Raw genomic sequence first — 27,860 nt, forward strand, 5'->3', positions numbered from 1 at the left:
GAGCGGCCTGTCAGCGGCCGAGCAAGGCTTTGCCTCACTCGCCTGCAGCTCCGGGCCCTCAGCAGCACGAGAGGTTGTGGTGCGGCAGGATGAGTGCAGGTTCCGACCCCGTGGTGATCGTCTCGGCGGCGCGGACCGTTATAGGTAAGTGGCCGGCGGCGGCTAAGCCGCGGGGACTCCGGGATCCCTGGGACACCCTGGACTTTGCACCTCGCCCTTCCTGGCCGACCACCCCGCAGCCCCGCCCCGTCCTCGCCAGGTGATGCCCACTCCTCTTCGCGTGCTCTGATTGGATCTCCGGGTAGAACCACCGTGCCGCCTGACTCTCCCATTGGATGGCGAGGGTGGGCGCTCTCTCTCGAGTCCTCTGATTGGCCAGCTCCAGGAGGAGCCATGTCAGCCCTGTGGCCACAGGGGCGGGGTTGACGGGTGGTCAGAGCAGGGTCGCGGCGGTGAATGGAGGTTTAGTGAGAATTGCCGTCCCGCGCTTAGCGCTGTAGACATTTCAAAGCCCTTGGGCGCGTGGGACCGTCGACCCCTTTTGTTAGGGAAGCGTGGGCCGCGCCCATCTGCCAGCGCGTGGGAAGTGGATGCGCAGGCTTCCCGCGCGTCCGTGGCTTCCCGATGCTCTGGCAGCGTTCCGCGCGAGTCTCGCCTGGGTGAGAGTCACACACGCTCCGCTCTGTACCCTCACGAGCCGCGCTGGACGCCCTGCTCATCGCCCCCTCCTGCCCTTCTGCCCTAGGCTCCTTCAATGGTGCCTTGTCCACCGTCCCTGTCCACGACCTGGGCACAACGGTCATCAAAGAAGTCCTGAAGAGGGCCGCTGTGGCTCCCGAAGAGGTGTCAGAGGTCATATTTGGACACGTTTTGACAGCAGGTAACTCCTCAGAGACCCCGGCTGAGGTCAGGTTTATTGGAAGCAACCCATCAACACATCCTCCCATCCCCGCTCCCGAAGCTGAAGTTCTTCACTCCAGAGATGTGCCCACGGCGTTCCCGCTGTGGGAATTCTTCCTGTCGGCCCTCTGGCAAAGCCCCTTCCAGTTTAACACTCCTCGACTTTCATCTGCGTGTCCGGATGAGCCTAGACTAGACCACCGTCCCCCTTTTTCATTCTGTAGACCCAGGGCCAGCCTCACGCATCCGAGAGTATGCACGGCCCTCCGTAGTCGCCAGAAATGTACACATTCAGTACAAAAGTGTGATTTCCTTCTTTGTGCCTCGCACTGTGCTACCTGCTGGGGATAGGGCAGAGGTAAGGGCCTTGCGCCCCGCGGTAGGCTCCCTTCCAAGCTGGCCAGGTAGGTTGCACTTCCTGCTCCTCACTGGGGGGGGGGGGGGGGGGGGGGGGGGGGCGGGGGGTGTGTGTCTCACTCCCTGGGGATAGGTGAGTCACCAGAGTGCTCCTGTCTCCCTTCTGGTTCCCACTGTCTACGGACTGGTGATCACTGACCATTCCTACTTATTAATAACTAGATTCATGTTCTCTCGGTAGCATAAATTCCAATTATCGCTAGTGGTAACTGGTAATGCTCACTTACAGCCAACTTTTGTCCTTACCCTGTCTGAGACCTGGCCCTTTTTTTTTTTTTTTGGTGTTTCTTACTTTATAGTTTTGTGGTTCCTCTTCCTAATTCTCTTTTCTCAAATTGTCCCTGCGGGCCTACCACTTTCCCTTGACTCTCCAAGGGCTTTAAAATAGGTGAGTAACACTCTCAGACTGGCAGCCTTCAACCCACATCCTCCTTCCTTCCCAGACCCACGATTCAGACTTAATTCAGTTGCCATACGGTACTCCATGTTGGTTTCTCTGTTCTGTCTTCCACGCTTTTCTTTCTTTCTTTATTTTTAAATTTTTTTTAACGTTTATTTATTTTTGAGACACAGAGAGACAGAGCATGAACAGGGGAGGGGCAGAGAGAGAGGGAGACACAGAATTGGAAGCAGGCTCCAGGCTCTGAGCCATCAGCCCAGAGTCCCACGCGGGGCTCGAACTCATGGACCGCGAGATCGTGACCTGAGCTGAAGTCGGACGCTTAACCGACTGAGCCACCCAGGCGCCCCTCCACGCTTCTTTTCTATAGTATCTTTGCAAATTAAAATACAAAGAATAGCGATGTTTATCAAGGGCCTGCTGAGTGCTGGGCCTTTAAAGCACTGTGCTTACTGCTTTCATTGCTTTATTTAATCCCGTCAGTAAGTCTGTTGAATCGTATTCTCTCCATTTTCGAAATGAGTGAATGAGATTTTGAAAGGTCAAGTCACTTATCCACAGGCACAGTTGGAGATGGAGCTAGCATTCGAACCTTCATCTGTCCTACTTCTTAAGCCTAGACACCCTCCATAACCCTATAAAAATGTTTAGCTGATCACCTGCTGTGCACTGGGCACTATTTTTTTTCAGCTAGGGATAAGCAGTGTTCATATCAGATAGAAATCCTCATTCTCATGGAGCTCACGTTCTGCTAACTGCTAGACTATTAATTATGTTTAGCACTCATTTCTTACCTTTTTTTTTTTTTTTTACATTTTTTAACGTTTTTATTCATTTTTGAGAGACAGAACGTGAGCGGGGAGGGGCAGAGAGAGGGAAACACAACATCCAAAGCAGGCTGCAGGTTCTGAGCTGTCAGCACAGAGCATGACACAGGGCTCAAACTTACTGTGAGATCATGACCTGAGCCAAAGTTGGACACTTAACCGACTGAGCCACCCAGGCGCCCTGCGCTCATTTCTTACCTTGAAGATGGAGGTTATGGATAAACACATAACATCTTTATGAAGGAATCATTTACTTAAATGCATTTGTAACTCACTGTAGCTTAAAAAGCAGGAGCTTCAAATAATATTTTCTTCTTTATTAACTAGTATGCTGAGTTCAATTTAGAGGTATTTTGATTCTGTCATTTGAACAATTTTTCCTATATATGTTTTTAGTTTCAAGGCTACCAGTCTAATCCCAGAGAAAGAGCATTGTGATGAATATAATCTCTAAATTTTTGTCCATGAGCTATTGGTGAGTTTTTTCCAATAAACTCACTGAGGAAAGGTGCTAGGTATGGGTCTATCTGAAATTTGCAATAGAGTGACCACTGTGAAAACATTGATCCTTTGGTAATAGGCACTGGGTACTGAGAATATTTGAAACTTTCAACTCCATTCCCTTCCTTTTTTTTTTTTTTTTAAAATTTTTTTTTTTTAACGTTTATTTTTGAGACAGAGAGAGATAGAGCATGATCGGGGGAGGGTCAGAGAGAGAGGGTGACACAGAATCTGAAACAGGCTCTAGGTTCTGAGCTGTCAGCACAGAGCCCGACGCGGGGCTCGAACCCACGAACTGCGAGATTGTGACCTGAGCTGAAGTCGGACACTTAGCCGACTGAGCCACCCAGGCACCCCTCAACTCCATTCACTTCTGTGCTACTTTATGTATGTGATGTATTTCTTTTGGTTCCCTGAAGGAACAGTTCCCACAGTTGAATTATGCAAGGGTATTTGTCAGTTCTGATTTTGCACGTCTTGTTACATAACCAGTTAACCATGTGTGATGAATATCAAGCAAAGAAAGAAATACTTCTTATCAGAGGTTTTCCTCTTTAAGAAACCCTCTTACTGTGCCAGGTGTCTTGAAGCCATGATCATGGAAGCACATGGCCCTAGTTAGAAACATGGATGATGCCCAAGTTCTGCCCTGTGTTTATGAGGGAGCGTGTGCTGGGGCACCTGGGTGGCTCCCCAGTCGGTTAAGCATCCGACTCTTGATTTCGGCTCAGGTCATGATCTCATAGTTTGTGAGATCGAGCCCTGACTCCAGCTTTGTGCCAACAGTGCAGAGCCTGCTTGGGATTCATTCTCTCTCTCTCTCTTTCTCTCTCTCTCTCTCTCTCTCTCTCTCTCTCTCTCTCTCCCTGCCCATCCCCCACTCACACAGTCTCTGTCTCTCTCAAATAAATAAACTTTTTTTAAAAAAATAAGGGAATGTGTGCTTATTCAGACCCTGTTGAAAGATCAAGAAGCATGTTTCCTTCTTAAGGTATTAATCGTTTCCTTGTGGAAGAGGAAACTTATATCCCTAAAATATAGAACAGCACAAGCTAATTCGTAGTCAAGAGCTACGTTGTGGCAAGGATAGAGTGTATACAGGCCTTTTTCTGTCTGGCTGGGAGTGTGGCTTGGTTCAGCTTGGCTGGGAAGTGACAGGAGCCCAGTGAAACATTTTGTTTCTCTTTGATTGCTGAGAAGTCTCTGTGTTCCCTCTTCCAGGTTGTGGGCAGAATCCCGTTCGACAAGCCAGCATGGGTGCAGGAATCCCTTACTCTGTTCCAGCATGGAGCTGCCAGATGGTCTGTGGGTCAGGCCTCAAAGCCGTATGCCTTGCAGCCCAGTCAATAGGGACAGGAGACTCTAATATTGTGGTTGCAGGAGGCATGGAAAGCATGAGCAAGGTGAGGCCTCTGAAGAAACAACTCTTGCTGACCTCTCGCTAATAAACTTATTTTGCCATAGCAGAGTAACCTGATGCATAGCAGAGCTGAGACCAAAGAGTAAACAAAGTAAAAATGGATTCAACCTTGATCCCTATGTGGATGTTAATTGTTCTTCCAAGTTGGGGGAGAAATCCAGGTTGTAGAAAAATCCTGTCAACCAGTGTGATTGGAACAGAATTCATTTTTTTTTTTTCCCTAAAATGTTACCAAAGCATAAAATGTGTCCCGAATTTAACCTGTTACATTAGTTGGTTGATATCCTTGGTCTTAAATTTCTTTCTCATTGTATGGAAATGTAACAAACAGATGTTTGCACTTATTGTCCTGTGCTCGACAAGAAGGACCCCAGGGACCAAGGGACTAAATTTTGTTGACCGTTTGGAGACATCAAATGTGGAAAAGAGGACCACTGAGTGGTACCCTTCTCAAATAGGTTTGCTCGGCAGAATTTCTTTCCCCAAGGCCCATCCCTCAAATTGGCATGGGAGTGAAAAGGAAAAAGTATATCACCAGCTTCCTACAGGCAGTTCAGGGTCTGACCTGGGGATCCCCTAGACAGGGCCAAATCAGCCCAGGAGGAGGTAAGTTGAAGGTAGTGAACATGATCAGAGTGATTCTGAGGGGACCATGCTAGTATCTGTGTAGTACTTTACAAGGTTTGTAGCTTTTATACATATAGTCACAACAGCCCTTATAGGGTAGATGGTATCATTCCCAATCTGCAGGTCAGGAAACTGAGGCCCAGAGCCAGGATTCAAATATCAATTTTCTGACTCCCAAGTTTTTCCATTCTATTTTAGCTGCTATTGAGTTGGTAGGAGTTAAGAGGACCCACACCCAGAAAGCTCTCCCCATTAATTAGGCCTCCTGATTGTTCTGACTATAGGCATTATGTCTTGTATCAAAATAAGTAACACACAGCGTGATCACTTATGCCGTTAGATTAGCTCCTCATTTAACAGATAACTAGTTGTCTGCTTTGGATTCTGTGTCTCCCTCTCTCTCTGCCCCTTCCCCACTCATGCTCTGTCTCTCTCTGTCTCAGAAATAAATAAACATTAAAAAAAAAATTAAAAAACCCAGATAACTAGTTGCCTCTTTGGAAAGGCTAAATGGAGTTTTTAAGGACACAGGACACAGAATGGATAGATTTGGTGGTAAATGGAAATAGGTAGGTAGGAGAGTAACAGCTCCTCAAGAGTGGGTAAGATAGAATTGTGTGCTGATTCCAGGGGTCTTCAGGCCCTGGGTGGGGAGGAGGATGGGCCGACTGAGGAGAAGGATCATGGGGGGACTAGGCGAAGACTGGGGAGCCACTGGATAGTTTTGAGTGGGATCCTAAGGAGAGGACTAGTTACAGCCAATCCTAAATCCACTTGTATTTCTTGTTTCCAGGCTCCTCACTTGGTTCATTTGAGGGCAGGAGTCAAGATGGGGGAAATGCCACTGATGGACAGTATACTCTGTGACGGGCTTACCGATGCATTTCACAACTACCATATGGGCATTACGGGTAAGGCAGACACAGCTGAAGACAGACTAACTGTAAAAAGGTGTCCAAAAGGTCATGTCATAATCAGCTCTGCAGGTGCTTTCCTCTTTAAGGTCAGGGACCATGTCCTCATCATTTTGTATCACTGATGGCAGGGATAGTTCCACTCGGGTGAGCCCAACTCAGGAAATAGCCTGTCTCTCCTCTGCGACTCCTTGATTATGGCGGGATGTTACAGGTGGGTGGGACTTCAGAGCTCTGATCAGCCTCCCATTTCACCGTATGAACGGACCAGGGCCCCAGACGGTGGTTTCGTGGCAGAGGTGGGATCAGAGGTGAGCAGGTACTCCTGGCACCTTACACCGCACTCTCTGCACCATATGACCTGGTTTTCATTAGGCATCTGTGGTTCAGGTTTACTGGCCAGGCAACTGGAAGGTCAACAGAACTGCTGTCTTTAGTCGTGAGAAAGTGGGGGAAAGAGCCAGATTCTAAGCAGAGGGAACAGTGTGTATAAAGGCAAGGAGGGAGGGGCGTGGAGACGTGGGGAGCAGAGAGAAGCTGAGGCATCTTGTCACTGCAAGCGAGGGCGGCAGCGGGGAAGGCTGGAGAGTGTGGCCAGACTGCGGGAGGCTGTGTTCCCTAAAGGGTGTTATCATAGTGTCCAGGCCGGGATTTCTCCAAGTGTGATATTCCAGCTGTGTCAACATCACCAGAGGCTGTCAAGCCTTGTCTGAGGTGTTCCGGGCTGAATTGTGACCTCCCAAAACTCCTATGTTGAAGCCCTAACCCCCAGGACCTCAGAATGTGACTGTGTTTGGGAGTTGGGGCCTTTTAAGGAGTAATCAAGTTAAAATGAGGCCTTTATCGTGGTCCCTGATCCAGTCAAACTGGCATCCTTATAAGAAGAGGAAGAAATACCAGCGATGGCAGCATAGAAGAAAGACCATGTGAGGATACAGCGAGAAGGTGGCCAAGGAGAGAGGCCTCAGGGGAAAACAAACCTGTCAACATCTTCATCTTGGCCTTCTATTCTCCAGAATTATGTAAAATAAATTCCTTTTGCTTAAAAAAACAAAAAAAAAGAAAAAGTCTCAGGCCATGATGTAGGCATTAGTAAAGACTAGACCTCCTAATATAGACAAATAGAAAACTGGTCAAAACATATCAAGCAGCTGTTTTCAAATATTAGCCAACAATCATGTAAGACTGAGATTCTTTTTTTTTTTCCTCCTAATTTGGGCCTTTTTTCATGAGGACCTTCCAGAACCTTCTGTATTACCACTTGGGGCTCAGCCCCCATTGCTCCACACCTCAGCCTCTTGCAAGCTCCTGGCAGGGATGGTGTTGGGAACAATCCAAATTGTTTGGAAACAAATCCTCCCCCTTCTCTCCAGCTTTAGATAAATACTGTCACTCTGGGAAAGGTCCTGCATCTTGTCCACAGTGGCTCAGGCATTTCCAGTGCGGTCGGCCCCAGCAGCAGGTGGGGGATAGGGGCAGTTGCCAGGAACTGCCATTTCCTACTGGCTGCTGTCCCTTCCTTGCTGGTACCACTCCCTGATGGCTTGTTCTAACAGGGGTAGATGTATTCCTTCCACACAGGGCAGCACCAGGGGCCTTCTCCATGGAGCCTTCATCTGATGCCTGTCAGCTCTTTCCTCCCTCGGCCTGGGGAAACCCTCCCTTCTAGATTTATGTAGAGGAACATGTTGTTCCTCTCCCTCTGGTGCTTGAGTTCCCCAAAGACAAGGTACAGGAAGGAAGTTCACCTGGGCTTGGAATGGCTCTACCAACTTGGTATGGACCAGGATCCGGAGCTCTCAGATCCACACCGAGCCTTCACAGTAGATCAAGATTGAGGCATGTCTTAGAGGCATGGCCTCCCGAATGTTCTCAATGTGCCCCCGTCGGGAACTTGGCTAGCACAGACGAGGGAAGGTGATAGATCCCAAGTTTGGGCATCATCCCAAATAGTTCAGATGGATTTTTGAAGATTCCTGTCAGGGCATCGTGGCACCTTCTTTCTGCCCTGCGTGATCCTATGACGAGGGAGGGGTGGGTTACCAGGAGCACCTTGCTTTCTCCCCAAGGCAGTTTCTTGCCCTGCCTCTGGGGTCCTCTCCCTGAAGGGCTGCTCTAGGGCTCCCCTAGACGAGAGCAGGGGACTCACCCACCCTGCAGCCAGCCGTGGTGCCAATGCCCACACCAGTGCCCCCTCCTACTTTGGCTGCAGTCTGTCACAAGACTGAGATTCTTGAAAGAAGGGAAAACCCCACTGTCCCTGACTTTCTACCTGGAGGAATAGTGGCCATTGAACTAGGGAGGCAGAGGTCAGAGTTTGGTGCTGCTGAGATGGCTAGATTTTGTGGGGCAGAGTACTAGAGAGAAGGGAGCTAGAAAAGGAGCCCCAGAAGTCTCCATAAGGGTCTCCTCAACACTTTGGTCAAATACTCAGATGTATGTGGGCAGGGCAACACCTGCTGGAAACAGCTGCTAGAGAGTTGTGAACTGGGAGACTCAGGAGTTCGGACCAGCCAGAGCAGAAACTTTACTGAACCCCCTGGACACTCCCTTGACATCTCAGAAAGGTCAAAGTTTAGGGTAGGGCTCTAACCCCAGAGTAAGGACTACTCTAGACCCAAACTAATAAGCTTAAAAATCAAGCTTCAAAAGAACCCGTATGATCTGCCAGCATGTTAATGGGAATGATACTCAATACCCTTGCTTAAAGATCATAAAATGCACATGTTCAACAGTATAGCGACTGTAATGTCCAGCATGCAATAAGAAATTTCTAGGCATTCACAGAAATAGGAAAATGTTAGCCCATAACAATAGAAAAAACGGTCAATAGAATCTGATCCCTACAATGACAGATACTGGAATCAGCAGACAAGGATTTTAAAGGTGCTGTTTTACCCGGGTTTATGGGCATAAAGGAAAACACGACTGAGGAACATGTAAGGGAAACCTTAGCAGTAGAAGGGAAAATACGCACAAAGAAGTAGATGAAAATTAGAACTGTGAAGCCCACACTCTGAAATGAGAAACCCACCGGATAGCCTAATGGAAAACTGGAGACGGAAGAGAGGGTCAGCGAATTTAAGGATAGAGTAATACATACAACCTGAAGAACACAGAGAAAAAGATTGAGAAAAGAATGAATAGAGCCTCAGGGATCTGTGGAACAAAGTAAACTGGACTCACATGCACGGAATAGGAATCTTGGAAGAAAGAGAATGGAGGCAGAAACATTATTGAAGAAACAATAGGTGAAAATTTCCCAAATTTTGTGACAAAATTCGAACACCAAGAAAGACAAAGAGTTGCATTTCGGCGAGCTAGTAAAACTACCAAAAAAGAAAGGATAAAAATATAGAAATTGGGGCCCTTGAGTGGTTCAGTTAGTTAAGCATCTGACTCTTGATTTTGGCTCGGGTCACAATCCCAGGGTCGTGGGATTGTGCCCCATGTCGGGTTCCACACTGAGCACGGAACCTGCTTAAGATTCTGTCTCTGACCCAGACTTGTGGTAATTTTCAACAAAGGTTCCAGTGTAATGAAATGGGGAAAGGAAAACCTTTACAATGAGTGGTGTGGGAACAAGAGGGTCCACAAGCAACTGGGAAAAGATGACCCTCAGCTCCTACCTCACACTGTAAACAGATACTCATTTGAGATGAATCACGGATCTAAAGATAAAAACCAAAGAAGTCAACATAGAATAGCTTGTAAACGTGGGGGTAAGACAAGACTCAGAAGGCAATAAACTTAGAAGATAAATTAGATAAATTAGATTTCAAAAATTAAAACTTACCATCACCGAAGGCACTATTAAGAAAGTAAGTCACCAGTTAGGAGAAAATATTCATGATACATATAGGAATTCCTATAATAATAATAAAAAGACAACCAATTGAAAAATGAGCTAACGGGGCGCCTGGGTGGCTCAGTTGGTTAAGCTTCCAACTCTTGATTTCAGCTTGGGTCATGATCTCATGGTTTGTGGGTTCAATCCCCGCATGGCACTCTGTGCTGACAGTGTGGAACCTGCTTGGGATTCTCTCTCTCTCTCTCTCTGCTCCTCCCCTTCTCTCTCTCTCTCTCTCTCTCTCAAAATAAATAAATAAAATTTAAAGAAAGAAAAATGAGCTAAAGATTAGGCACAAATTTCACAAAGGAAGATAGATGAATGGCCAGTCAGTGCAAAAATATTCATCATTACTTCAGGGAATGCAAATTAAAACCACAATAAGATGCTGTTCTACACCCCCAGAATGATCAAGATTAAAATGACTGGATATTGGCAAGGATGTGAAGCAACTAGAACTCTGATACATTGCAGCCATAAAGTGGTACAACTACTTTGGAAAAAATTTGGCAGTTTCTTTACTAAAGACACATGGAAACATCGATCACTAAAAGCTTTGCACAAAGAAGTTCATAGCAGCTTTATTCATAAGAGCCAAGACCTAGAAATGGTTCAGGTATCCATCAACAGGAGAATGCATAACAACCACTCAGCAGTAAGAAGGAACAAACAGCAATAACCTCAACAATATGACAATGCTGAGAACAGACACTGAGTTGCATTTATGGTGACAGAAATCAGAATATTACTTGCTTCAAGGAGGGGGAGATGGGTAAGAGGCATGTGAGAACTCTCTGGGGTGATGGAAATATTACATATTCAGGAGATATGGTTGCCTGCATTTGTCAAAACTCGTTGAACTATACACTTAAGATTTGTGTATTTCACTCTGTGTAAGTTTTACCTAATCAAAGAAAAAAGAACTGTAAACAAATATCGAGCTCTAGTTATTGGGTTTGCTTTCTCCCCAGTGGTGTGGGATAGCAAGTTCTGAAACCGCCTTGTGTATATTCTAGATTTGAGCAAATGAGTGACTGTATTGAGGATAATGGGAGCCAGGCTTCTCACTATTGTAGGAGGGAGTCCACGTAGGGAAAGGGCGAAGCGTGCGCTGGTGGTGTTAGGTTACACTCAGAGAATGCAAGGTATCACCATGAGTGTGTATACATTTGCAAATCGTATGTGTATGTAAGTTCCTAATGAACCGGCACAGGAACAATGACATGCCAGTAATAGTGAGCAGTCCTAACACCCGGATCTTTATTTCTAAATGCCTTCTCCACTAAGGAGAACTAAGGAACTAAGGTTCCTTTGAGAAGCGTCCACGGTAGGACAAAAGTGCTAAAAAAAAAATAAAGTTTTTCTCCGGCGCTGTCTGCGGAGGTGGCAGCGCCCTACTTGGCATCATGGCTGCCCTCGGATCTCTGGTGAAACCCAGGAATGTGACCAAGGAGTTCATCTGGTACCAGTTAAACTAGTATGTTAAAATTAAGTGCGACTGGTAGAAACCCAGTGGCAATGACAATGGGGTGCTCAGAAGATTCAAGGGCCAAATGTTCATGCCCAGAATTGGTTACGGCAGCAACAAGAAAACAAAGCACATGCTGCCCGTTGGCTTCTGGATGTTCCTAGGCCACAAGATCAAGGAGCTTGAGGTGCTGCTTGATGTGCAACAAATCTTACTGTGCAGAGACTGCTCACAGTGTCTCCTCTAAGAACCGCAGAGCCACTGTGGAAAAAGCAGTCCTATTGGCCACCAGAGTCCCCAGTTCCAATGCCAGGCTGCACAGCAAAGAAAATGAATACACAGCTTATGTGCACATTGTATTTGTGTTAGTAAAACCATAAAACTACCAAAAAACAAAAAATGAAGAAGTGCTTAGAGCACACGGGGACATGTCAGAAGGGCTCAGGAACCAGCTTAGAGGACGCCCACTGCCCGAATCTTGAACAATTTGAACATCAGAATAAATAATGGTAGTTACGGGTTATGTAACTTATTAAATGAAGGAAAGATATTTGAGTTCATACTGATGTCAGCATGATACATGGAGGGAAGGAAAACACCAGTTAACATGTACACAAGGAAGGCTGGAGTTGGAAAATCACGAATGCGAAAAGTAGCAGGTGAAATCTGATGAGGAAGAAGTATTTTTTCGCAACCTCAAAATAACTTCCCATAAATTACTGGTAAGTTATAAACGGAAAAGTAGTAACTTTACCGTGTAGAGAGGCTTGAACCAAGTGATGAAAGCTAACGGCACCTGAGGTGAACTAATACCACAGGCATCCTGATAAGATTCACTGAGAACATCATGTCCGTGGTATGCCTGCTTTTCTGCAAAATCTTAATCTAGTCTTGAGGAAACATCAAACCTAAATTGGAAGACGTTCGATAAAAGAACTGGCCTCTGCTCTTCAAAAAATGCAGGTTAAGAAACACGAACATAGTATGAGGAACTATTTCAAACAAAAAGAAACTGGGGAGCTGTTTCACTATTAAGTGTAACAGTGTGTGATCCCTGAACTGAGCATCTAAATTTAGCTACAGAGGACATCATTGGGACAATAGGTGAAACTTGAATCTGGACCACGAATTAGATCATAGTATTGTATCAATGTTAAATTTCCTCATCTTGATAACTGTGTTGATGTAAGAAAATGGCCATTTGGGGGAAATATACAGGGAAATTAAAATTGAGGGATAAAGAGGCAGGATTATAAATTTTTCTCAAATGGTTCAGAGAGAATGATAAAGTTAAGTGGGGCAAAAAAAATATAAAACAGTTGGTGAATCGGCATAAAGGAAATTTCTGAAAGTTTAAAATTATATAGAAGGGAAAAGAGAGAAGGGCGGAAACAAAGAAAATGGCTTCTAAGATTTACTGCAACATTTCCAAATTCATTGCCACTGTGAGGCAAGATGGCCACAGAACACTGTCGCAGCCCATCGGTGAGTCTGCTTGTACTCGGCGCTCCGTGCTTGTTTACATGTGAAAAACTTGAGCTACCGAGAGCCAGTTCCTGAAAATGTTTCTTTTGCTTCACTATTATTTTTTTCTTTCACAGCTGAAAATGTAGCCAAAAAATGGCAAGTGAGTAGAGAAGATCAGGACAAGTTTGCAGTTTTGTCCCAGAACAGGACAGAGAGTGCACAGAAAGCCGGCTATTTTGACAAAGAGATTATACCAGTTTTTGTGTCTTCTAGAAAAGGTGAGTATCTGGATCATAATGGTTTAAACAGCAGCATGCCATTTATAGGTGAGAGTAATACTCCAAAAAATAATATGTAGGAATGTTTATAAAGTGTGTCTTTCAGGTTGCAAAGGAAAGGTTGATCTTGGCTACGTCTTAGATGGCGGGGCTGGGCGGGGGGCGGGAGGCATGTTTATGGGGTGTGGAAGGGTTAAGAACGTAGGCAGCTGTGTTCGCGCTGGAGCCTCTCGGTCCCAGAGTGTCCACACTGTTCTACAGAATAGCTTCAGCTGGTTTCATGTGAGAAAGTACGTTTTTGTATACATAGCATACATCTTGAGGGTGGATCTTTTTGGGTCACTTTGCTATTGTCTAATATGGCGTGCTCTAGTCAAGGGGCTGTTGCTGGTAACTGTTCTGTTCCCCATAACTGACGTCACTTATGTCCAAGCCTCATGGCTTTGACGCTCCCGGGTCCAGGCGGTTGTAACCAGACAAGTCCTACGCCCACACCTTAACTTTTTGCACAAGGAACTGCCCTCCTCAGAAAGGGCCGTGCATATGGAAAACACTCAAAATGTCTCATGAGGACAGTGCTTATAAAATGGTCGAACATACGCTTTTTTATTAGTGTGTACTTTGCTCTTGGAATAAAAGGATTTTTGATAAGCCTTCCTTCCAAGTATGAATCTTCATGCATCGTGTGTCAGGACTCCACCGTTGCTAGCACGCCAACTGCCATCTCTGTAGTAATTTGGGGAATTGATTTTCCTCGTTCAGGTCTTACTGAAGTGAAAACAGATGAGTTTCCTCGCCATGGGACCAACATGGAAGCCATATGTAACTTGAAGCCTTACTTTCTCAAAGATGGAACAGGAACAGTCACCCCAGCTAATGCTTCAGGTCAGATTTGCCAAAGGGCAGTTGGGGGAAAGCCATCTTCTGCTAGGCCCCACCAACTTAATGCCTTCTTCGTTTCAATTATTTTTTTGTATACAAATGATCCTAAAACCTTTAGTTGCTTTAAGGGAAAATGTTTCCCTGTATTTGATCATTACTAAGTGTTTACATTTTTGACTTAATGTGTATGTGAAAGAATGGATTTGACTCCCTGACATCCTCACTAGACACAGGCGAGAAAGCAAATTAGGGAACCCCAGAATTTATCTACTACCTCTGTGCTTTTCCAAAACCAGCAACTCCCAGTACCTCCCGTGAAATGAAGACTATTTCTTCCATTTCTTTTCTTAACCTCCCCTCCCCCAGCTTTCCTCAGTTAGAACATTCTGTGGTCAATTATGTCACATTCATATTACCAAACTTACCATTTCCAATTACATTGTAAATAGGAATTACAGCCAATGAATTTGCCAAGATGTATTAAGAATAATTTAACACATGTCTTCACGTGTCAGAAAGTAGACACAGGCATGTAACTCAATGAGCATCTCAAAACTCCAGACTTTCATATTTTACAGGAATAAATGATGGTGCTGCCGCTGTGGTTCTTATGAAGAAGTCAGAGGCCGACAGTCGAGGGCTTACACCTTTAGCACAGATAGTTTCCTGGTCACAAGTAGGTGTGGAGCCTTCCATTATGGGGACAGGACCAATTCCGGCAATAAAGCAAGCTGTGAGTCTAGTTCTGAATGTTAGCACCTGTCCTTTGCTTTGTTGGTTGAACGAACCTCTTTGGGACCAGACCAACACCCTGTAATTCCGTTATTCTGTCCTCTGTAAACCTTGGCTCAGATCCTCTCCACTCCAAAATGTCAAGATCGAGCCTGGTTTTGTTTTCCTTTTTATTCTTATCAGATCTCATTTTCCCTTTAATGGAATTCCTCCCTAGCCTTATGCGAGCATATTCCTGCAGCTCTACCTCTAGTCCACTTTCCCACCACAAAGAGCAGCCGAGAACATTTGGGTCATATGCCTTTTAGGGGTAACTGATAATCCCCTAGATCACGTCACCTACGTGTAACCCGTTACTGCTTCAAAACTTTAACTTTAGAATCTCCAAGGGATGTTTGATCCTTCATGTTTTGGAACTGGTGTCACCGAGGCAAAATGTGGTACCACTAGGCCCCTGCTGGAACATCCCAGAAGAGATCCTTCAGTATCAGTCTATTCTTTTGAGTATCTACAGTGAAGGAAGGCTCCACCTGAGTGTTCAGACCTCTATTCCATTCATCTTTCCTTCAGGTTGCAAAAGCAGGTTGGTCACTGGAGGATGTGGACATATTTGAAATCAATGAAGCCTTTGCAGCCCTGTCTGTTGCAGTAGCTAAAGAACTTGGATTAAACCCAGAGAAGGTAAACCCGAGCAAGCAGTCGTGGGGATAGCTCACAAGTGAACTCTCCCAATGCAACTTTAAGATGGCAAAGAGCAAAACCCACGTATAGTTGTTCCACAGTATCCCTGGTATTGGCCAACCGGCCAATAACTAGCTTGTGGGTGGATCCCGGGTAAGTGCCTGCTAGGGCTGGGGAGTTCTTTTATTGCTCCCCGAGGCAAAAACTCTGGACTCTGTATTAGTTTACTTCTAACACCAACAGAGCACTGACTCTTCTAAACTAGTGAGGTAGGGTGGATGTCACAGGGGTATAAACAGTATACCTAAACAGTAAAAACGAAAGTGGAATTTGAAAGGATAGTTTACTGGTGTAATGTTAAAAGGGTAGAGATAATTTACGATTTTTAGTCCTGGGGCACCTGGGTGGTTTCAGTAGGGTAAGCGTCAGACTTGATTTGGGCTCAGGTCATGAAATCACGGTTGTGGGATCACGCCCAGAGTCAGGCTCCACACCCCGCCTGCTTGGGTTTCTCTCTCCCTCTCGGCCCCTCCCCACCTCACACATGTTCTAAATAAACCCCACAAAACTTCTTACCCTATGTCCACGGAATAACGGTATGTATTTTTCCCCCCTTAGGTCAACATTCAAGGAGGGGCGATAGCCTTGGGCCACCCTCTCGGAGCATCTGGCTGTCGGATCCTTGTTACCCTGTTACACACAATGGAGCGAAAGGGTGGACGTCGTGGTGTGGCTGCCCTATGCATTGGGGGTGGGATGGGAATAGCAATGTGTGTTCAGAGAGGATGAAATTGCTTAATGAATCATGCCGAAACTAAACTGAAACCTCATCTCTTCTTAAGCTAACAAGGCACTAAACTGTAATATGTGAAATCAGAGGACCAAAGTGAGGATGGAAACCATCTTTCATAAGAACCCAAGGCTTGACAGCTTGTTATTTTTATTAATGTGTAACACTCAAGATACAAGATAACTGCGTCTAACATTGTTATAAATAAAAGAGAAATGAGATCAGTCATCAAGGGCTCCCGAGTGAACGGCATCTTCATAACCTCCATGCTTATCATCTTTGCTTTCCGGGTGTAATTTGATAAGATCATCAATTCGAAGAATGGTAATTGCAGCTTCCGTTGCAAATTTCAAACTCTTAACTTTCACTATGGTTGGTTCAAACACTCCTGCTTGTTTGTTGTCTCGGGGTTTACCATTGACCAAATCAAGACCGATCCTGCAAAAACAAAACAAAACAAAAACAAAAAACCATTAGGTGATTTCTTACATAATGCACACCTATCCCATCTCATCTCTTTAAGAGATGAATGGCTTCGCCATTCAAATGTTAATCTTGGGAAATGTAGGGACCTCAGGATAGATCCCTTAAGACTACAGTAGTTGACTGTAAGTAACAAAATAAGTACCGAGTCACAGAAAAGCTTAGGTAGATACTGGGCTCCCCACATCATTCAGTATCTTAAACAGGGGCTCCTCAAGAAGATACGGATGACCCAAAAATAATCCCCTGGCCTCTGTGGGACCTTTGTGCAGGTGTAGTGACTGTCCAGAGAAGCAGGGAGAGGCTGGGACTCTGAGCTGCTAACTAAAATACACCAATGCTAATCACTAGTCATCATCTTTTATCAGTTTAAAACAAAGCTAAAGTGCCATACACGATACACAGATGACCGTGAAAAAGGGAAAATTGTATGCTTACCATTTTAGATTTTTGCGTTCTGGGTTGACTTGAGCCTCATTATGGAAAGCTCTTAACTTTGCAACCAGATCTGTGGAGTCTTGGGCAGCATTCACGGCCAGTGTGTTAGGAATAACAAGAAGAGACCTTGCAAACTCCGCAATAGCAAGCTGCTCCCGAGACCCCTGAGAAGAAAGACAGCGAAGGGTCTTAAAACCCACGGCGGCAGCAGAGGACCGAGAAGAGTATGTGTACTTTTGAACGTTTATCTTATTTTAAAAGAGAAAGCGTGCGCTACCTGGGGAGGGGCAGAGCGAGTGAGAGAACCCCAAGCCGGCTTCGGGAGTCAACACAGAGCCCGAGGCAGCACTCGTTTCCACAAGCCGGGAGATCATGACCGGAGCTGAAATCTACATGCCGACGCTCCACGGACCAAGCCACCCAGGCGCCCCATCAGGGAAGGTACATCCACAAAAAGCCAAAGATGGTGCCCCCCCCCCCGCCCTTCTTGAAAAGAAAGCGCAATTCTACGTGTTCTCACCATGCTGGTTGCGTAGTTTTCGAGGTATATGGAAAGCGCCGCTTCTACAGCACCTCCGCCAGGAACCACAGATTTGGACTCCAAGACTCTCTTCACCACACAAAGAGCATCGTGTAAAGAGCGCTCCATCTCATCGCACATGAAATCATTTGCCCCACGTAAGATAACTGATGCAGACGTACGAGCCTTAGTGCTATTTAAAAAAGTAAAGTGAAATCCTTAATATATTTTCATAGACGTCTACAGAGAAACCCACCGTAAGCACCTCGACTGGAAATCCTGCTCACGTGGTTCACCCAGACACAGAGGCAGTGTCTGGACCGCGCAGAAGAGATGAAATGGTTAACTTCATCTCGTGGTAGCGCACGGCCTATTATTGTTCTCTCCCACGCGTATAACTGCTCTGATCACTGAAAGACTAGAGCAGCAAATCAATGGGAAGGCGATCCGTTCCCTTACTAATAAAACCCGTGCAGCTCGATTGAGAAAGCAGCTCTTACTTTTTGATCAAGATCAGTTCGTCATCACAAATTCTCTCCTGTACCACCTCTTCTGCTTGTCCCAACATTGAAGCTTCGAAAGTTTCTTCTCCTTCCAAATTGGCCAGGGTTGACAAGACAGTCGCTATGAAGATGATGACAAAGATCTGTAAACACTTTTCCCATGAACGCTTTCATATGCTGTCCCAAATTCAGAAACATTTATGGTAAGAGCAACGTACAGACAGGCATCAGTAAACCACTGTCCTTTCAGCCTAACACAGAACCATGACCTCCTGAGGTCAACACATTCAGTAAGTTAAAGAGCTTTTCCAGTAACGTGGAAAATGGCTCTATGAGACATATTTGTAGCCTAAGGCATTAAAGGAGTAAGATGTAAAAAAAAACCACTGCTTCTGCAACTGCTTAGTGATAACGTTCCAACGTAAAGAGACACAGTCTCATATACGGTAACGTGACGCGCCGCAGCTGGGAGCGAGCAGAGGACTTACCTCCAGAAGCTTTAGCGATGCGTTTCAGGTCCCTTTTTAAAACTCTTCGAACTGCCATAGCACCTGTCTCCACAAAATACTTGAGACACATGTCATCAATTCCACCGGTGGTTAAAATAACGTTGGCACCAGTTGCCAGGATCTTCTGGATCCGCTCCTTGGTGATATCAGATTCTCTACAGAGATGAAGTATTTGGGTAATAACCCAAAGTTATCTTCTGTGTGGTTAATCTAGTTCCAATTTCCATTAAATACTTCACATAACATAACTGCAGATTAAATTGCATCAAACATTCTTTCCCTTCTGTCACCAAAATTTAAATCAACTTACAGAAAAGTCCAAGAAATTAAAATTACCACTTAGTTCTCCCCCACCCCAATGTGAGTTCCTGAGAACCAAGGAATGGCATCCCTGCCTTTAAGGATCTGGCAGGGAAACACTGTCAACCATACCCTGGAAAAGCATTAGCTACAATGCAACGCAGAGATGATTGGGAAGCAACATGCAGCCTGCCAGGTGAGGCAAGGAAAGCACAAAGGTCTGGAGTCAAGAGGAGTCCAGAGTAGAAATGACTAGTAGGAACAGGGGCGCCTGGGTGGCTCAGTCGGTTGAGCATCTGACTTTGGCTCAGGTCATGATCTCGCGTTCGAATGTTCAAAAAGGTACACATCCGGCTCCGCGCTGACAGCTCAGAGTCTGGAGCCTGCTTTGGATTCTGTGTCTCCTCTCTCCCTGCCCCTTCCCCACTCGTGCTCTGTCTCTGTCTCTCAAAATGAACAAACTTTTGGGGCGCCTGGGTGGCTCAGTCGGTTGAGCGTCCGAGTCTGGCTCAGGTCGTGATCTCGTGGTCTGTGAGTTCGAGCCCTGCGTCGGGCTGTGCCAACAGCTCGGAGACTGGAGCCTGTTTCGGATTCTGTGTCTCCCTCTCTCTCTGACCCTCCCCCGTTCATACTCTGTCTCTCTCGGTCTCAAAAAAATAAATAAACGTTAAGAAAAAAATTAAAAAAAAAAAAAAAATGAACAAGCTTAAAAAAAAAAAGTTTTGTTTTTTTTTAAATAAAAAAAAATGACTAGTAGGAACAGAAAATGAACGTTTTGTAGAGTTAGATGTTAAAGGGTCTCGGGCCCGTTAAGAAATTTAGTATTTTTATTTATTTTTAATAATGAATTTAGAGAGTATGCATGAGTGGGGGAGAGGGGCAGAGGGAGGGAGAGAATCTTACGCAGGTTCCACGCTCTGTGTGGTGCCCAACACAGCTCCATCCCACAGCCCTGGGATCGTGACCTGAACTGAAATCAAGTGTTGGACGCTCAACTGACTGTGCTACCCAAGCACCCCAATTTATTTATTTTTATTTAAGTAGACTCCACACACAAAGTGGGGTTTAAACTCATAGCCCCGAGGGGCGCCTGGGTGGCGCAGTCAGTTAAGCGTCCGACTTCAGCCAGGTCACGATCTCGCGGTCCGTGAGTTCGAGCCCCGCGTCGGGCTCTGGGCTGATGGCTCAGAGCCTGGAGCCTGTTTCCAATTCTGTGTCTCCCCCTCTCTCTGCCCCTCCCCCGTTCATCCTCTGTCTCTCTCTGTCCCAAAAATAAATAAAAAACGTTGGAAAAAAACAAAAAAACAAAAAAACCCACAAAACCTCACAGCCCAGAGATCAAGAGTCACATGCTCTACTGACCGAGCCGGCCAGGCACCCCACGAAGTTTAACATTTTTAAGTAAGAGTATTCTCCGTGTTTTTTAAAACATTTTTAAGTAAGAGTATTCTCCGTGTTTTTTTAAACATTTTTAAGTAAGAGTATTCTCCGTGTTTTCAAAAGGATGCCCCGATGTCAATGTGGGCACTGCACTGGAAAGACAGAGGAATGAGGTGAGGAAGCAGTAACGGGAGGCACAGGAGCGTATCTGATGTGAACAGATGTTCTGAACAGAGAAGTCCCAGTTTACGGCTTGGTGACAGGGAGGTTCAGCCAGTGACTCCCGGCGTGAAACAAAAACTAACAGGTTATGGGGCAGGACGAGAAAGCAGAGTCTGGTTTTCAAAAGATGCGTCCAAAGCCCCCGTGTTAATCAGGCGAAGCTGCCAGGAGGAGGGCACAGGACAGAAATCACAAGCAAGCTATGGGGAAGGGACACAGATTTGAAAAAGTCAACACGTTATAGATTATTAAAACTATTTCACTTGTCATTCAAAGAGCTTTTTAAAAATAAGACAAAGACAAACCCCAAGGTAAAGCTGTCTATAAACCGTGACAAATGCTCTGGGCCACAGGCCGCAGGATGGGCAGCGGCTGCAAAGCCAAGCATATCCTTCAGGCTCTGCCTTCAGAGCTTCTGGCCCAAGTCCCACAAACACAGAAACTGTGCTGACGGGCGGGAAGAGCAAGTACAGGAACTCATGGCAGAGCACACTTCGGAGGGAAAGACAACAAGCTGTTCTCTGAGCTAAAAAATAAGCAGGCAGAGAGTATAAGCGGACGGAAGAACGTTACTAGGGGCCGGCAGGGGAGTCTGACGGACTCTTCCAGTTGTGGCTGGACCACAGCGGAAAAAAATACTAAGACAGGAAAAAACCTATCCCAGAGCGATGGGAAGCCTACAAAAGGCTCTGCCTTGGAAATGACGAGATCACCGTGGCTGCTGTATGGAAAATCGCCTGGGAGGGGCCAAGAGTGAAACCCAGAGGAGCAGCTTAGCTGCCCCTCGACAGGGGCAAGAAAATAGGAAGTAGATGAATCTGAGATTTAATTTGACGACAGAAATCAAGGGGTCTTGGTGATACATTAGAAGGGAGAAAGGCATTAGGTAAAAAGAGCCAAGGTATTTCCTAGTTTTCTGCCTGAGGGGTCCCCATCGCTAAAATGCAGATTTATGGGTATCACCCAAAGTTCAGTTTTCAACATACTGAGATGTGTAAGAAGCATTCACAGGTGTCTGGAGCTCAGAGCAGCACATTCTGGAAGTCTCCAACACGGGAAGAATACCCGCAGTCCCAAGAATGACGAGGGCTTATTCTGGGGAGAGCAGAGCAGACCCTGGGGCTGCCCACACATACAAACACAAGACGGGGCAGCACCACTGAGCTGCCTCCCACCTCCCAGTGTTTCAAGAAGGAAGTAGTCACCAGCTCGAGAAAGGTCAAGTGAGTTGAAAGCGTCTACTGAATTTTACACTAGAGACGACTAGTGACCTTAGCAAATGGTCCTCCACTGGAGGGCACAGCTGCCAAGGAGACGAGACACAGGGGCGCCTGGGTGGCTCAGTCGGTTCAGCATCCAACTCTTGATTTCAGCTCAGGTCATGATCTCACGGTTCCTGAGATCGAGCCCCAAGTGGGGCTCTGTGCTGTCAGCAGATTCTCTCTCTGCCCTTCCCCCGCTAGCGCACTCTGCCTCCAAATAAACTTTAAAAAGAACCAGAATTAGTAACTGAATATGCAGCTTGAGAACAGTCACCCTAGAGGGACTGATCGGCCACGGGTAGAAGAAAGGACACTTTGTTTATAGGAAGAAAAAAATACATAGATCTGAAAGGCAAAAAGCATGACTGACTTTTGGCAAAGACTTCTTGTAGGTTTGGTTCAGTTACTGTTTTTTTCCTTTTTAACAAACCAACCAACCATTAAAAACAAACAACAAAAAAAAGAGTGAGTGATACAGTCCAGTGGAAGCAGGCAGTCAAAATCCAGGGTAGCGGTCAGAGTCTAGCTCTGGAGCACGTTAACCAATCAGGAACAGCGTTAGCGTCCCCTGGGGCCTGGCGTACAGGGGACACACAGTGCACACCCTACTACTCGAGGAAGTACATTCCTTGGCAGATCTATAACATTAGTCACTCCTAAAACCGACGTTCTACAAGGTTTCGTTGAAGTTCTATCACCTCGGGTCTATCTTAAAACACCAGATCACCACATTTTCTAGCCTTCCAGCAAGTTTGACTCTGGTCAAAAATTCTAATTCTTGGGGGCGTCTGGGTGGCTCATTCGGTTGGGCGTCCATCTTTGGCTCAGGCCATGATTTCATAGATTGTTGAGTTCGGCTCAGGTTTGTGAGTTCAAGCTCCCCATCAGGGTCTGTGCGGACAGCTCAGAGCTTAAAGCCTGCTTCGGAATCTGTGTCTCCCTCTTTCTCTGCCCCTCCCCTCTGCTCAAAAATAATACATATTAAAAAACTTTTTTAAATCCTAACTTTTCTAGTCCTCCGAGACACCACATTTTAAAAACTCCAGCTGCATAATCACCATCCTCTGCTACCTGGCAACCGATTGATCACTTGCTGTTATCTAGGAGATGTCACCACTCCTTAGGATCCTTTTTTACTTGTTACTGGCTCTAACAAAAGTATTTCCAGACACCGCTTTCAAAGGTCAAAAATAATCTCTGAACATACCTCTGTCTAATCTGGTCCAGTTTTTCAGGGTCTGTAATAACCACCTGTACACCAAGCTTCATTTTTGTCTTCTGTAGGCTGAAGTCTAGGCAAGCAATCTTTGCGTTCACTATTCTCTTGGGCATGCCTGCAATCGAATGTAACGTTAAATAACTGTGAACCGTAACGACGTCACGTTTTATAAAATACGGGTATTCTTAAAGTCTGATTAAAAAATAGCAAGAAATGTTGGATTCTGTTATCTCCGAAGACAAAAATTTAGATTTTATAACATCTAACCATAGAAACAAACTTTTACGGCCTTTACACGGTCTTTAACTTGCGTTTTTCGCAAGCTTTATGAGTTTAAGTTACACAAGCGAAACTGAAAAAGTGATCTACGATTTCCTCTGCCCTTGGGCTTTACTGAAGAACTGTTAAGTGCAAGTCGTGGAGCGCTCCCCTAAGGAGGTATGGTATGTATTCCACGGACGGCAAACTTTGACCCTTGGTACCAAATCCCGAGGCTTACCCTGCGATCCCACCACACAGTTGAGTGCGTAGCCACTGATGAGCAGACTCTCCGTCTGACTCCTCCCGTGCGCTTTCAGGATATTAACAGAATTGACAGGATAGCGAGGCTGGCCCCTCACGTCTGTGTATTTAACTGCAAGCACAGCATCTACTACCATATTCGCAAAGAAATCACCATTTCTAAGCCAACAGTTAAGGAGAACAAGAGACACAGAATGGATAATGGGTGCTCACAAAAACCAGGGTAATTCTTTAAAAAAAAAAATTTTTTTTTTTAACATTTATTTTTGAGACAGAGAGAGACAGAGCACGAACGGGGGAGGGTCAGAGAGAGAGAGACACAGAATCCGAAACAGGCTCCGGGCTCTGAGCGGTCAGCACAGAGCCCAGTGCCGGGCTTGAACTCATATACCACGAGATCGTGACCTGAGCCGAAGTCGGACGCTTAACCGACTGAGCCACCCAGGCGCCCCAAAACCAGGGTAATTCAAATGCACTTCCTTTTAACCATTTCATCAAAAAAACAAAACATTAATTATGCTGTCAAAATGTTAAAATACCATTTATTGCTACCTGCAATTCCTATTACTATTATACACTATTGACTTTCCCCCTAGGAAAGCAAGGAAGGAAGCAGACAATTTCTTTTTTTTTTTTTTTTTAAATTTTTTTTTTTTCAACGTTTTTTATTTATTTTTGGGACAGGGAGAGACAGAGCATGAACGGGGGAGGGGCAGAGAGAGAGGGAGACACAGAATCGGAAACAGGCTCCAGGCTCCGAGCCATCAGCCCAGAGCCTGACGCGGGGCTCGAACTCACGGACCGCGAGATCGTGACCTGGCTGAAGTCGGACGCTTAACCGACTGCGCCACCCAGGCGCCCCGGAAGCAGACAATTTCAATACAGTATCACCCGGCACAAAAACAAGATCTTACTCTTTAAAAAGCCTCAACTTTAGGGGCGCCTGGGTGGCGCAGTCGGTTAAGCGTCCGACTTCAGCCAGGTCACGATCTCGCGGTCCGTGAGTTCGAGCCCCGCGTCGGGCTCTGGGCCGATGGCTCGGAGCCTGGAGCCTGTTTCTGATTCTGTGTCTCCCTCTCTCTCTGCCCCTCCCCCGTTCATGCTCTGTCTCTCTCTGTCCCAAAAATAAATAAAAAACGTTGAAAAAAAAAAAATTAAAAAAAAAAAAGCCTCAACTTTATCGAACCATCACAAGGATACATTCCGATGATTTTGGAAGACATCGAGGTCTTAGCAGCATTGATCAGGCAATCTCTTCCGAGTTCATCTGTGTTAATAATTAGATTTTCACTGATGTATCGCACAGCTTCCCTGTTTGAAGTGTGTAGGAAGAGACACTTATAAATTCACTACTCAAACTTTGTTTTCTCACAATGGCAAAACATCACGGGGACCAATTTTTTGTTCAGCCATTTCATACAGGAGGAGGACACAAGTAAGTCCTCCCTCGTCAGATCACGGCAATTTTTATCTATCCCATAAGCATAGCCACCAAAATCTATTATTGGGAGAAAATGTGGTAGTCAAATGGGAAAAAAAAATACTAGCCCTGTTTCTTACTCAAATATCACTACTAAAATGTGACTTTTTCAAAATAAATTTAGTCATTAATAACATTTACAGAACACAGACTTTTTACAAATAACATCAGATAACGTAAAATCTTCCCTGACCGCAATCTTACTTGCAAGCAAGTCGATAGCCACTAATAACTGACGTGGGATGAATCTTCTGTTTGACTAGTTCATCGGCATTTTTAAGAAGTTCTGCTGCAATAATAACCTGTTGAGAAAAGATTCATTGCTCTGACGGAGTCTGACAACACGCGCCTATGTAAAAACAACACTGCAACAACAATCAGCTAGTGTTAAATAGTGACGATGATGAATAACTGGTTATTGGAAACCTGGAGAAAAGAGAGCTATACAGTGTTTTATTTACATGCAGATGGCCAAAGCAAATAGGAGCCAGGCCACACAATGGTAGAGACTGCACATCTGTTACCTTTAAAGGGGAAGTGCTCAACAGAAGCCAAGTGAAGAGTGTGACTATTCAAATTATGTCTATTATTTTAGACTATTACTTGGTCGATCTTAAAAATCATTCTTCTAGGGGTAACTCAATCAGTCGGTTGAGCATCCAACCTCGGCTCAGGTCGTGATCTCAGTTTGTGAGTTCGAGTCCTGCACCGGGCTCTGTGTTGACAGCTGGGAACCTGGAGATTGCTTCAGATTCTTTGTCTCCCTCTCTCTACCCCTCCCTTGCTCACACTGTGTCTCTGTACCTCTCTCAAAAACAAACATTAAAAAAATTTTTTTAAATCATTCTTCTAAAGATATTACAAAACCAAAAATCCTGTCTGCTTCTTCTAGGAAAATTATCACTTTGTTTTTAAAATCACAGTAAAGTTATTTAGACAAAAACTATTCTCGTTATTTCAGAAGAGATACATCCCATTCTTTCATGAGTTAACGTTTAATCTAGAAATACAAAGATTTTCCCCACAAACCACTGGCCTGCCTCTTTACAGTGAATTATTATTTGTTCCTCACTAAATCCTGTTTCTACACTACACAACACACCACATCAGCGTGCTGGATGATCTTCCAGAAATTTGTATTGTTACTGATCACATTTACTTTTTCACGCTCCCATTTTGAACCCATGAAATTCAAAATGCACACTTTTTTTCTTAAACCCAGTAATATTTCTTCCCTAGATAATTATAAAGAGAAAGTTTTAGGAACTTCGAAGTTTCAGGTGGTGAAAACATAAGACCTTTTAATGAAACTATTAAAAAAAACCCCTTGTGTATACGTATAAATACTGTTGTGGCTGAAAAACTCAGGAAACTTGTGAAAACCCACATTTAGTTTTACATTATTTATTTTGAGAAAGAGAGAAAGTGCAAGTGGGGTGGGCAGAGAGAGGGAGAGAGAATCCCAAGCAGGCTCCATACTGTCAGCACAGAGCGGGGACGTGGGGCTGGGATCTCAAGAACCGTGAGATCAAGAGTCTGACGCTTAACTGACTGAGCTACCCGGACGCCCCTGAAAATCTACATTTAAACCGAGTGGACTGTATTATCTCTTAAGTTTCTCTCCTTTGTACAAACCACATGCACTGGTTTTTGAATTCCGTCTATCCCAGAAGCAAAGTAAATTTTCTCCCCCTTGACTTACTTATAGCTTCAGTTTGTGAAAGTCCATTCTAGGAGAACAACTAGTCTCTAGCCACCTACCAGGTAACCAACTACCTACCACGGAGGTGGTTCCATCTCCCACTTCTTTGTCTTGCAGATCAGCCAGCTCACAAAGAACTTTAGCTGCCGGATGTTCTACCTCCAGTAACTTCAGGATGGTTGCACCATCATTAGTAATGGTTACATCCTAAGAAATTTGCAGGAAAGAAAAGAGACAACACGATCACTTGCAGACACAGGACAGCCTCTAAATTAACACAAACCCCTATTATCACCTTTGCTGCACCTTCCAATACCAGGATTATGATAAAAACAGAGAATTCACATAATAGTTAAGAACCATCATTTCTCTTTAGAGTTAACACACAACACGTAAGTGTACTTACACCAATATCATCCACCAACATTTTATCCAAGCCAACTGGACCAAGAGAACTTTTTACGATATTGGCAATAGAAGCTGCTGCCATAACTGTAGAAATAAAAAAAAACAAAACTTTTTTTAAACCCACTGCTCCAAATGACAACCATTTCAGCCTAAAGAAGGTGACACCCAACAGCCTCTGGATTTTCCAAATCTACCAATCTATCCAAATTACTTAAAATGGTCAAGATCGGCAAACATCCCTGATTTCAAAAGTGTCCACGCTCTCAACTAAACAGCAACTAATGTCTTAATCCGTCTTGTTTGCTACAATAACCTCACTTTCAGTATCACTAATGCTAACGTTCAACTGAGATTTCGTCAACCAATTTTACTATAAAAACCTGCCGGCGATAGGTGGATAAGATTCGGATCTGGACATCCGGGCACCTGACATGTACTGCAGATAATAACCAGTGGGGTACAGTGGCCCATTTGCTGGACTGTGGCCATTTGCTCATCAGTACAACCAGCAGTTAAAGCTAGCGTTTTCGGCTTAATAGCCCAAAAACGAGGTCCAAAGATTGAGAGCCACGCTCCTCCTGGTTAGAATCGGAACAGACGAGGCGCAGGGCACCCGGACCAAAGAGGATGTGGGGCGTGACCAGCACGTGTCAATGCGGGCGGCTGGTTTTCTAGGCTGGGGAGCGCTTCTCAACTCCCGGGCCTGGGCATCCACTGCCAACCACACGCAGGGGGGACAGTTCTCCAAAACGTGCTGG

At 45.2% G+C, this 27,860-nt stretch overlaps 2 protein-coding genes, 1 long non-coding RNA gene and 2 other non-coding genes across 5 annotated transcripts in view; 1 reads left to right on the top strand and 4 right to left on the bottom strand.

The window, feature by feature from the left end:
- On the top strand, nt 1-16,382 carry ACAT2 (acetyl-CoA acetyltransferase 2). Its single transcript, XM_058735815.1, has 9 exons — nt 1-144; nt 746-880; nt 4,267-4,448; nt 5,886-6,003; nt 12,926-13,069; nt 13,832-13,954; nt 14,530-14,684; nt 15,254-15,364; nt 15,983-16,382. Exons 1-9 carry the CDS (start codon nt 90-92, stop codon nt 16,151-16,153), a joined length of 1,194 nt encoding a protein of 397 aa, XP_058591798.1. The 5' UTR covers nt 1-89; the 3' UTR covers nt 16,154-16,382.
- The window catches only part of TCP1 (t-complex 1), a 12,003-nt gene continuing 430 nt past the window's right edge, over nt 16,288-27,860 (bottom strand). Inside the window, exons 2-12 of the mRNA XM_058735813.1 lie at nt 27,101-27,186; nt 26,773-26,901; nt 25,197-25,294; nt 24,713-24,823; nt 23,490-23,671; nt 22,979-23,105; nt 18,587-18,762; nt 18,096-18,219; nt 17,596-17,788; nt 17,076-17,239; nt 16,288-16,592 (exon numbers count right to left, since the gene is read on the bottom strand). Coding sequence (XP_058591796.1) covers nt 16,376-16,592; nt 17,076-17,239; nt 17,596-17,788; nt 18,096-18,219; nt 18,587-18,762; nt 22,979-23,105; nt 23,490-23,671; nt 24,713-24,823; nt 25,197-25,294; nt 26,773-26,901; nt 27,101-27,186 — 1,607 coding nt within the window. The 3' untranslated portion in view covers nt 16,288-16,375. The remainder of the gene's footprint in view (nt 16,593-17,075; nt 17,240-17,595; nt 17,789-18,095; nt 18,220-18,586; nt 18,763-22,978; nt 23,106-23,489; nt 23,672-24,712; nt 24,824-25,196; nt 25,295-26,772; nt 26,902-27,100; nt 27,187-27,860) is intronic.
- Nucleotides 17,905-18,037, bottom strand: LOC131515617 (small nucleolar RNA SNORA20). Its single transcript, XR_009263671.1, has one exon. It is a non-coding gene; the product is annotated as a small nucleolar RNA SNORA20 (small nucleolar RNA).
- Nucleotides 18,769-22,972, bottom strand: LOC131515139 (uncharacterized). Its single transcript, XR_009263471.1, has 3 exons — nt 20,231-22,972; nt 19,366-19,977; nt 18,769-19,325 (listed from the first exon to the last, which is right to left on the bottom strand). It is a non-coding gene; the product is annotated as an uncharacterized LOC131515139 (long non-coding RNA).
- Nucleotides 24,908-25,047, bottom strand: LOC131515620 (small nucleolar RNA SNORA29). The gene has a single exon (XR_009263674.1). It is a non-coding gene; the product is annotated as a small nucleolar RNA SNORA29 (small nucleolar RNA).

The sequence above is a fragment of the Neofelis nebulosa genome, chromosome 6, assembly GCF_028018385.1.
Source record: "Neofelis nebulosa isolate mNeoNeb1 chromosome 6, mNeoNeb1.pri, whole genome shotgun sequence".
NCBI lineage: Eukaryota > Metazoa > Chordata > Mammalia > Carnivora > Felidae > Neofelis > Neofelis nebulosa.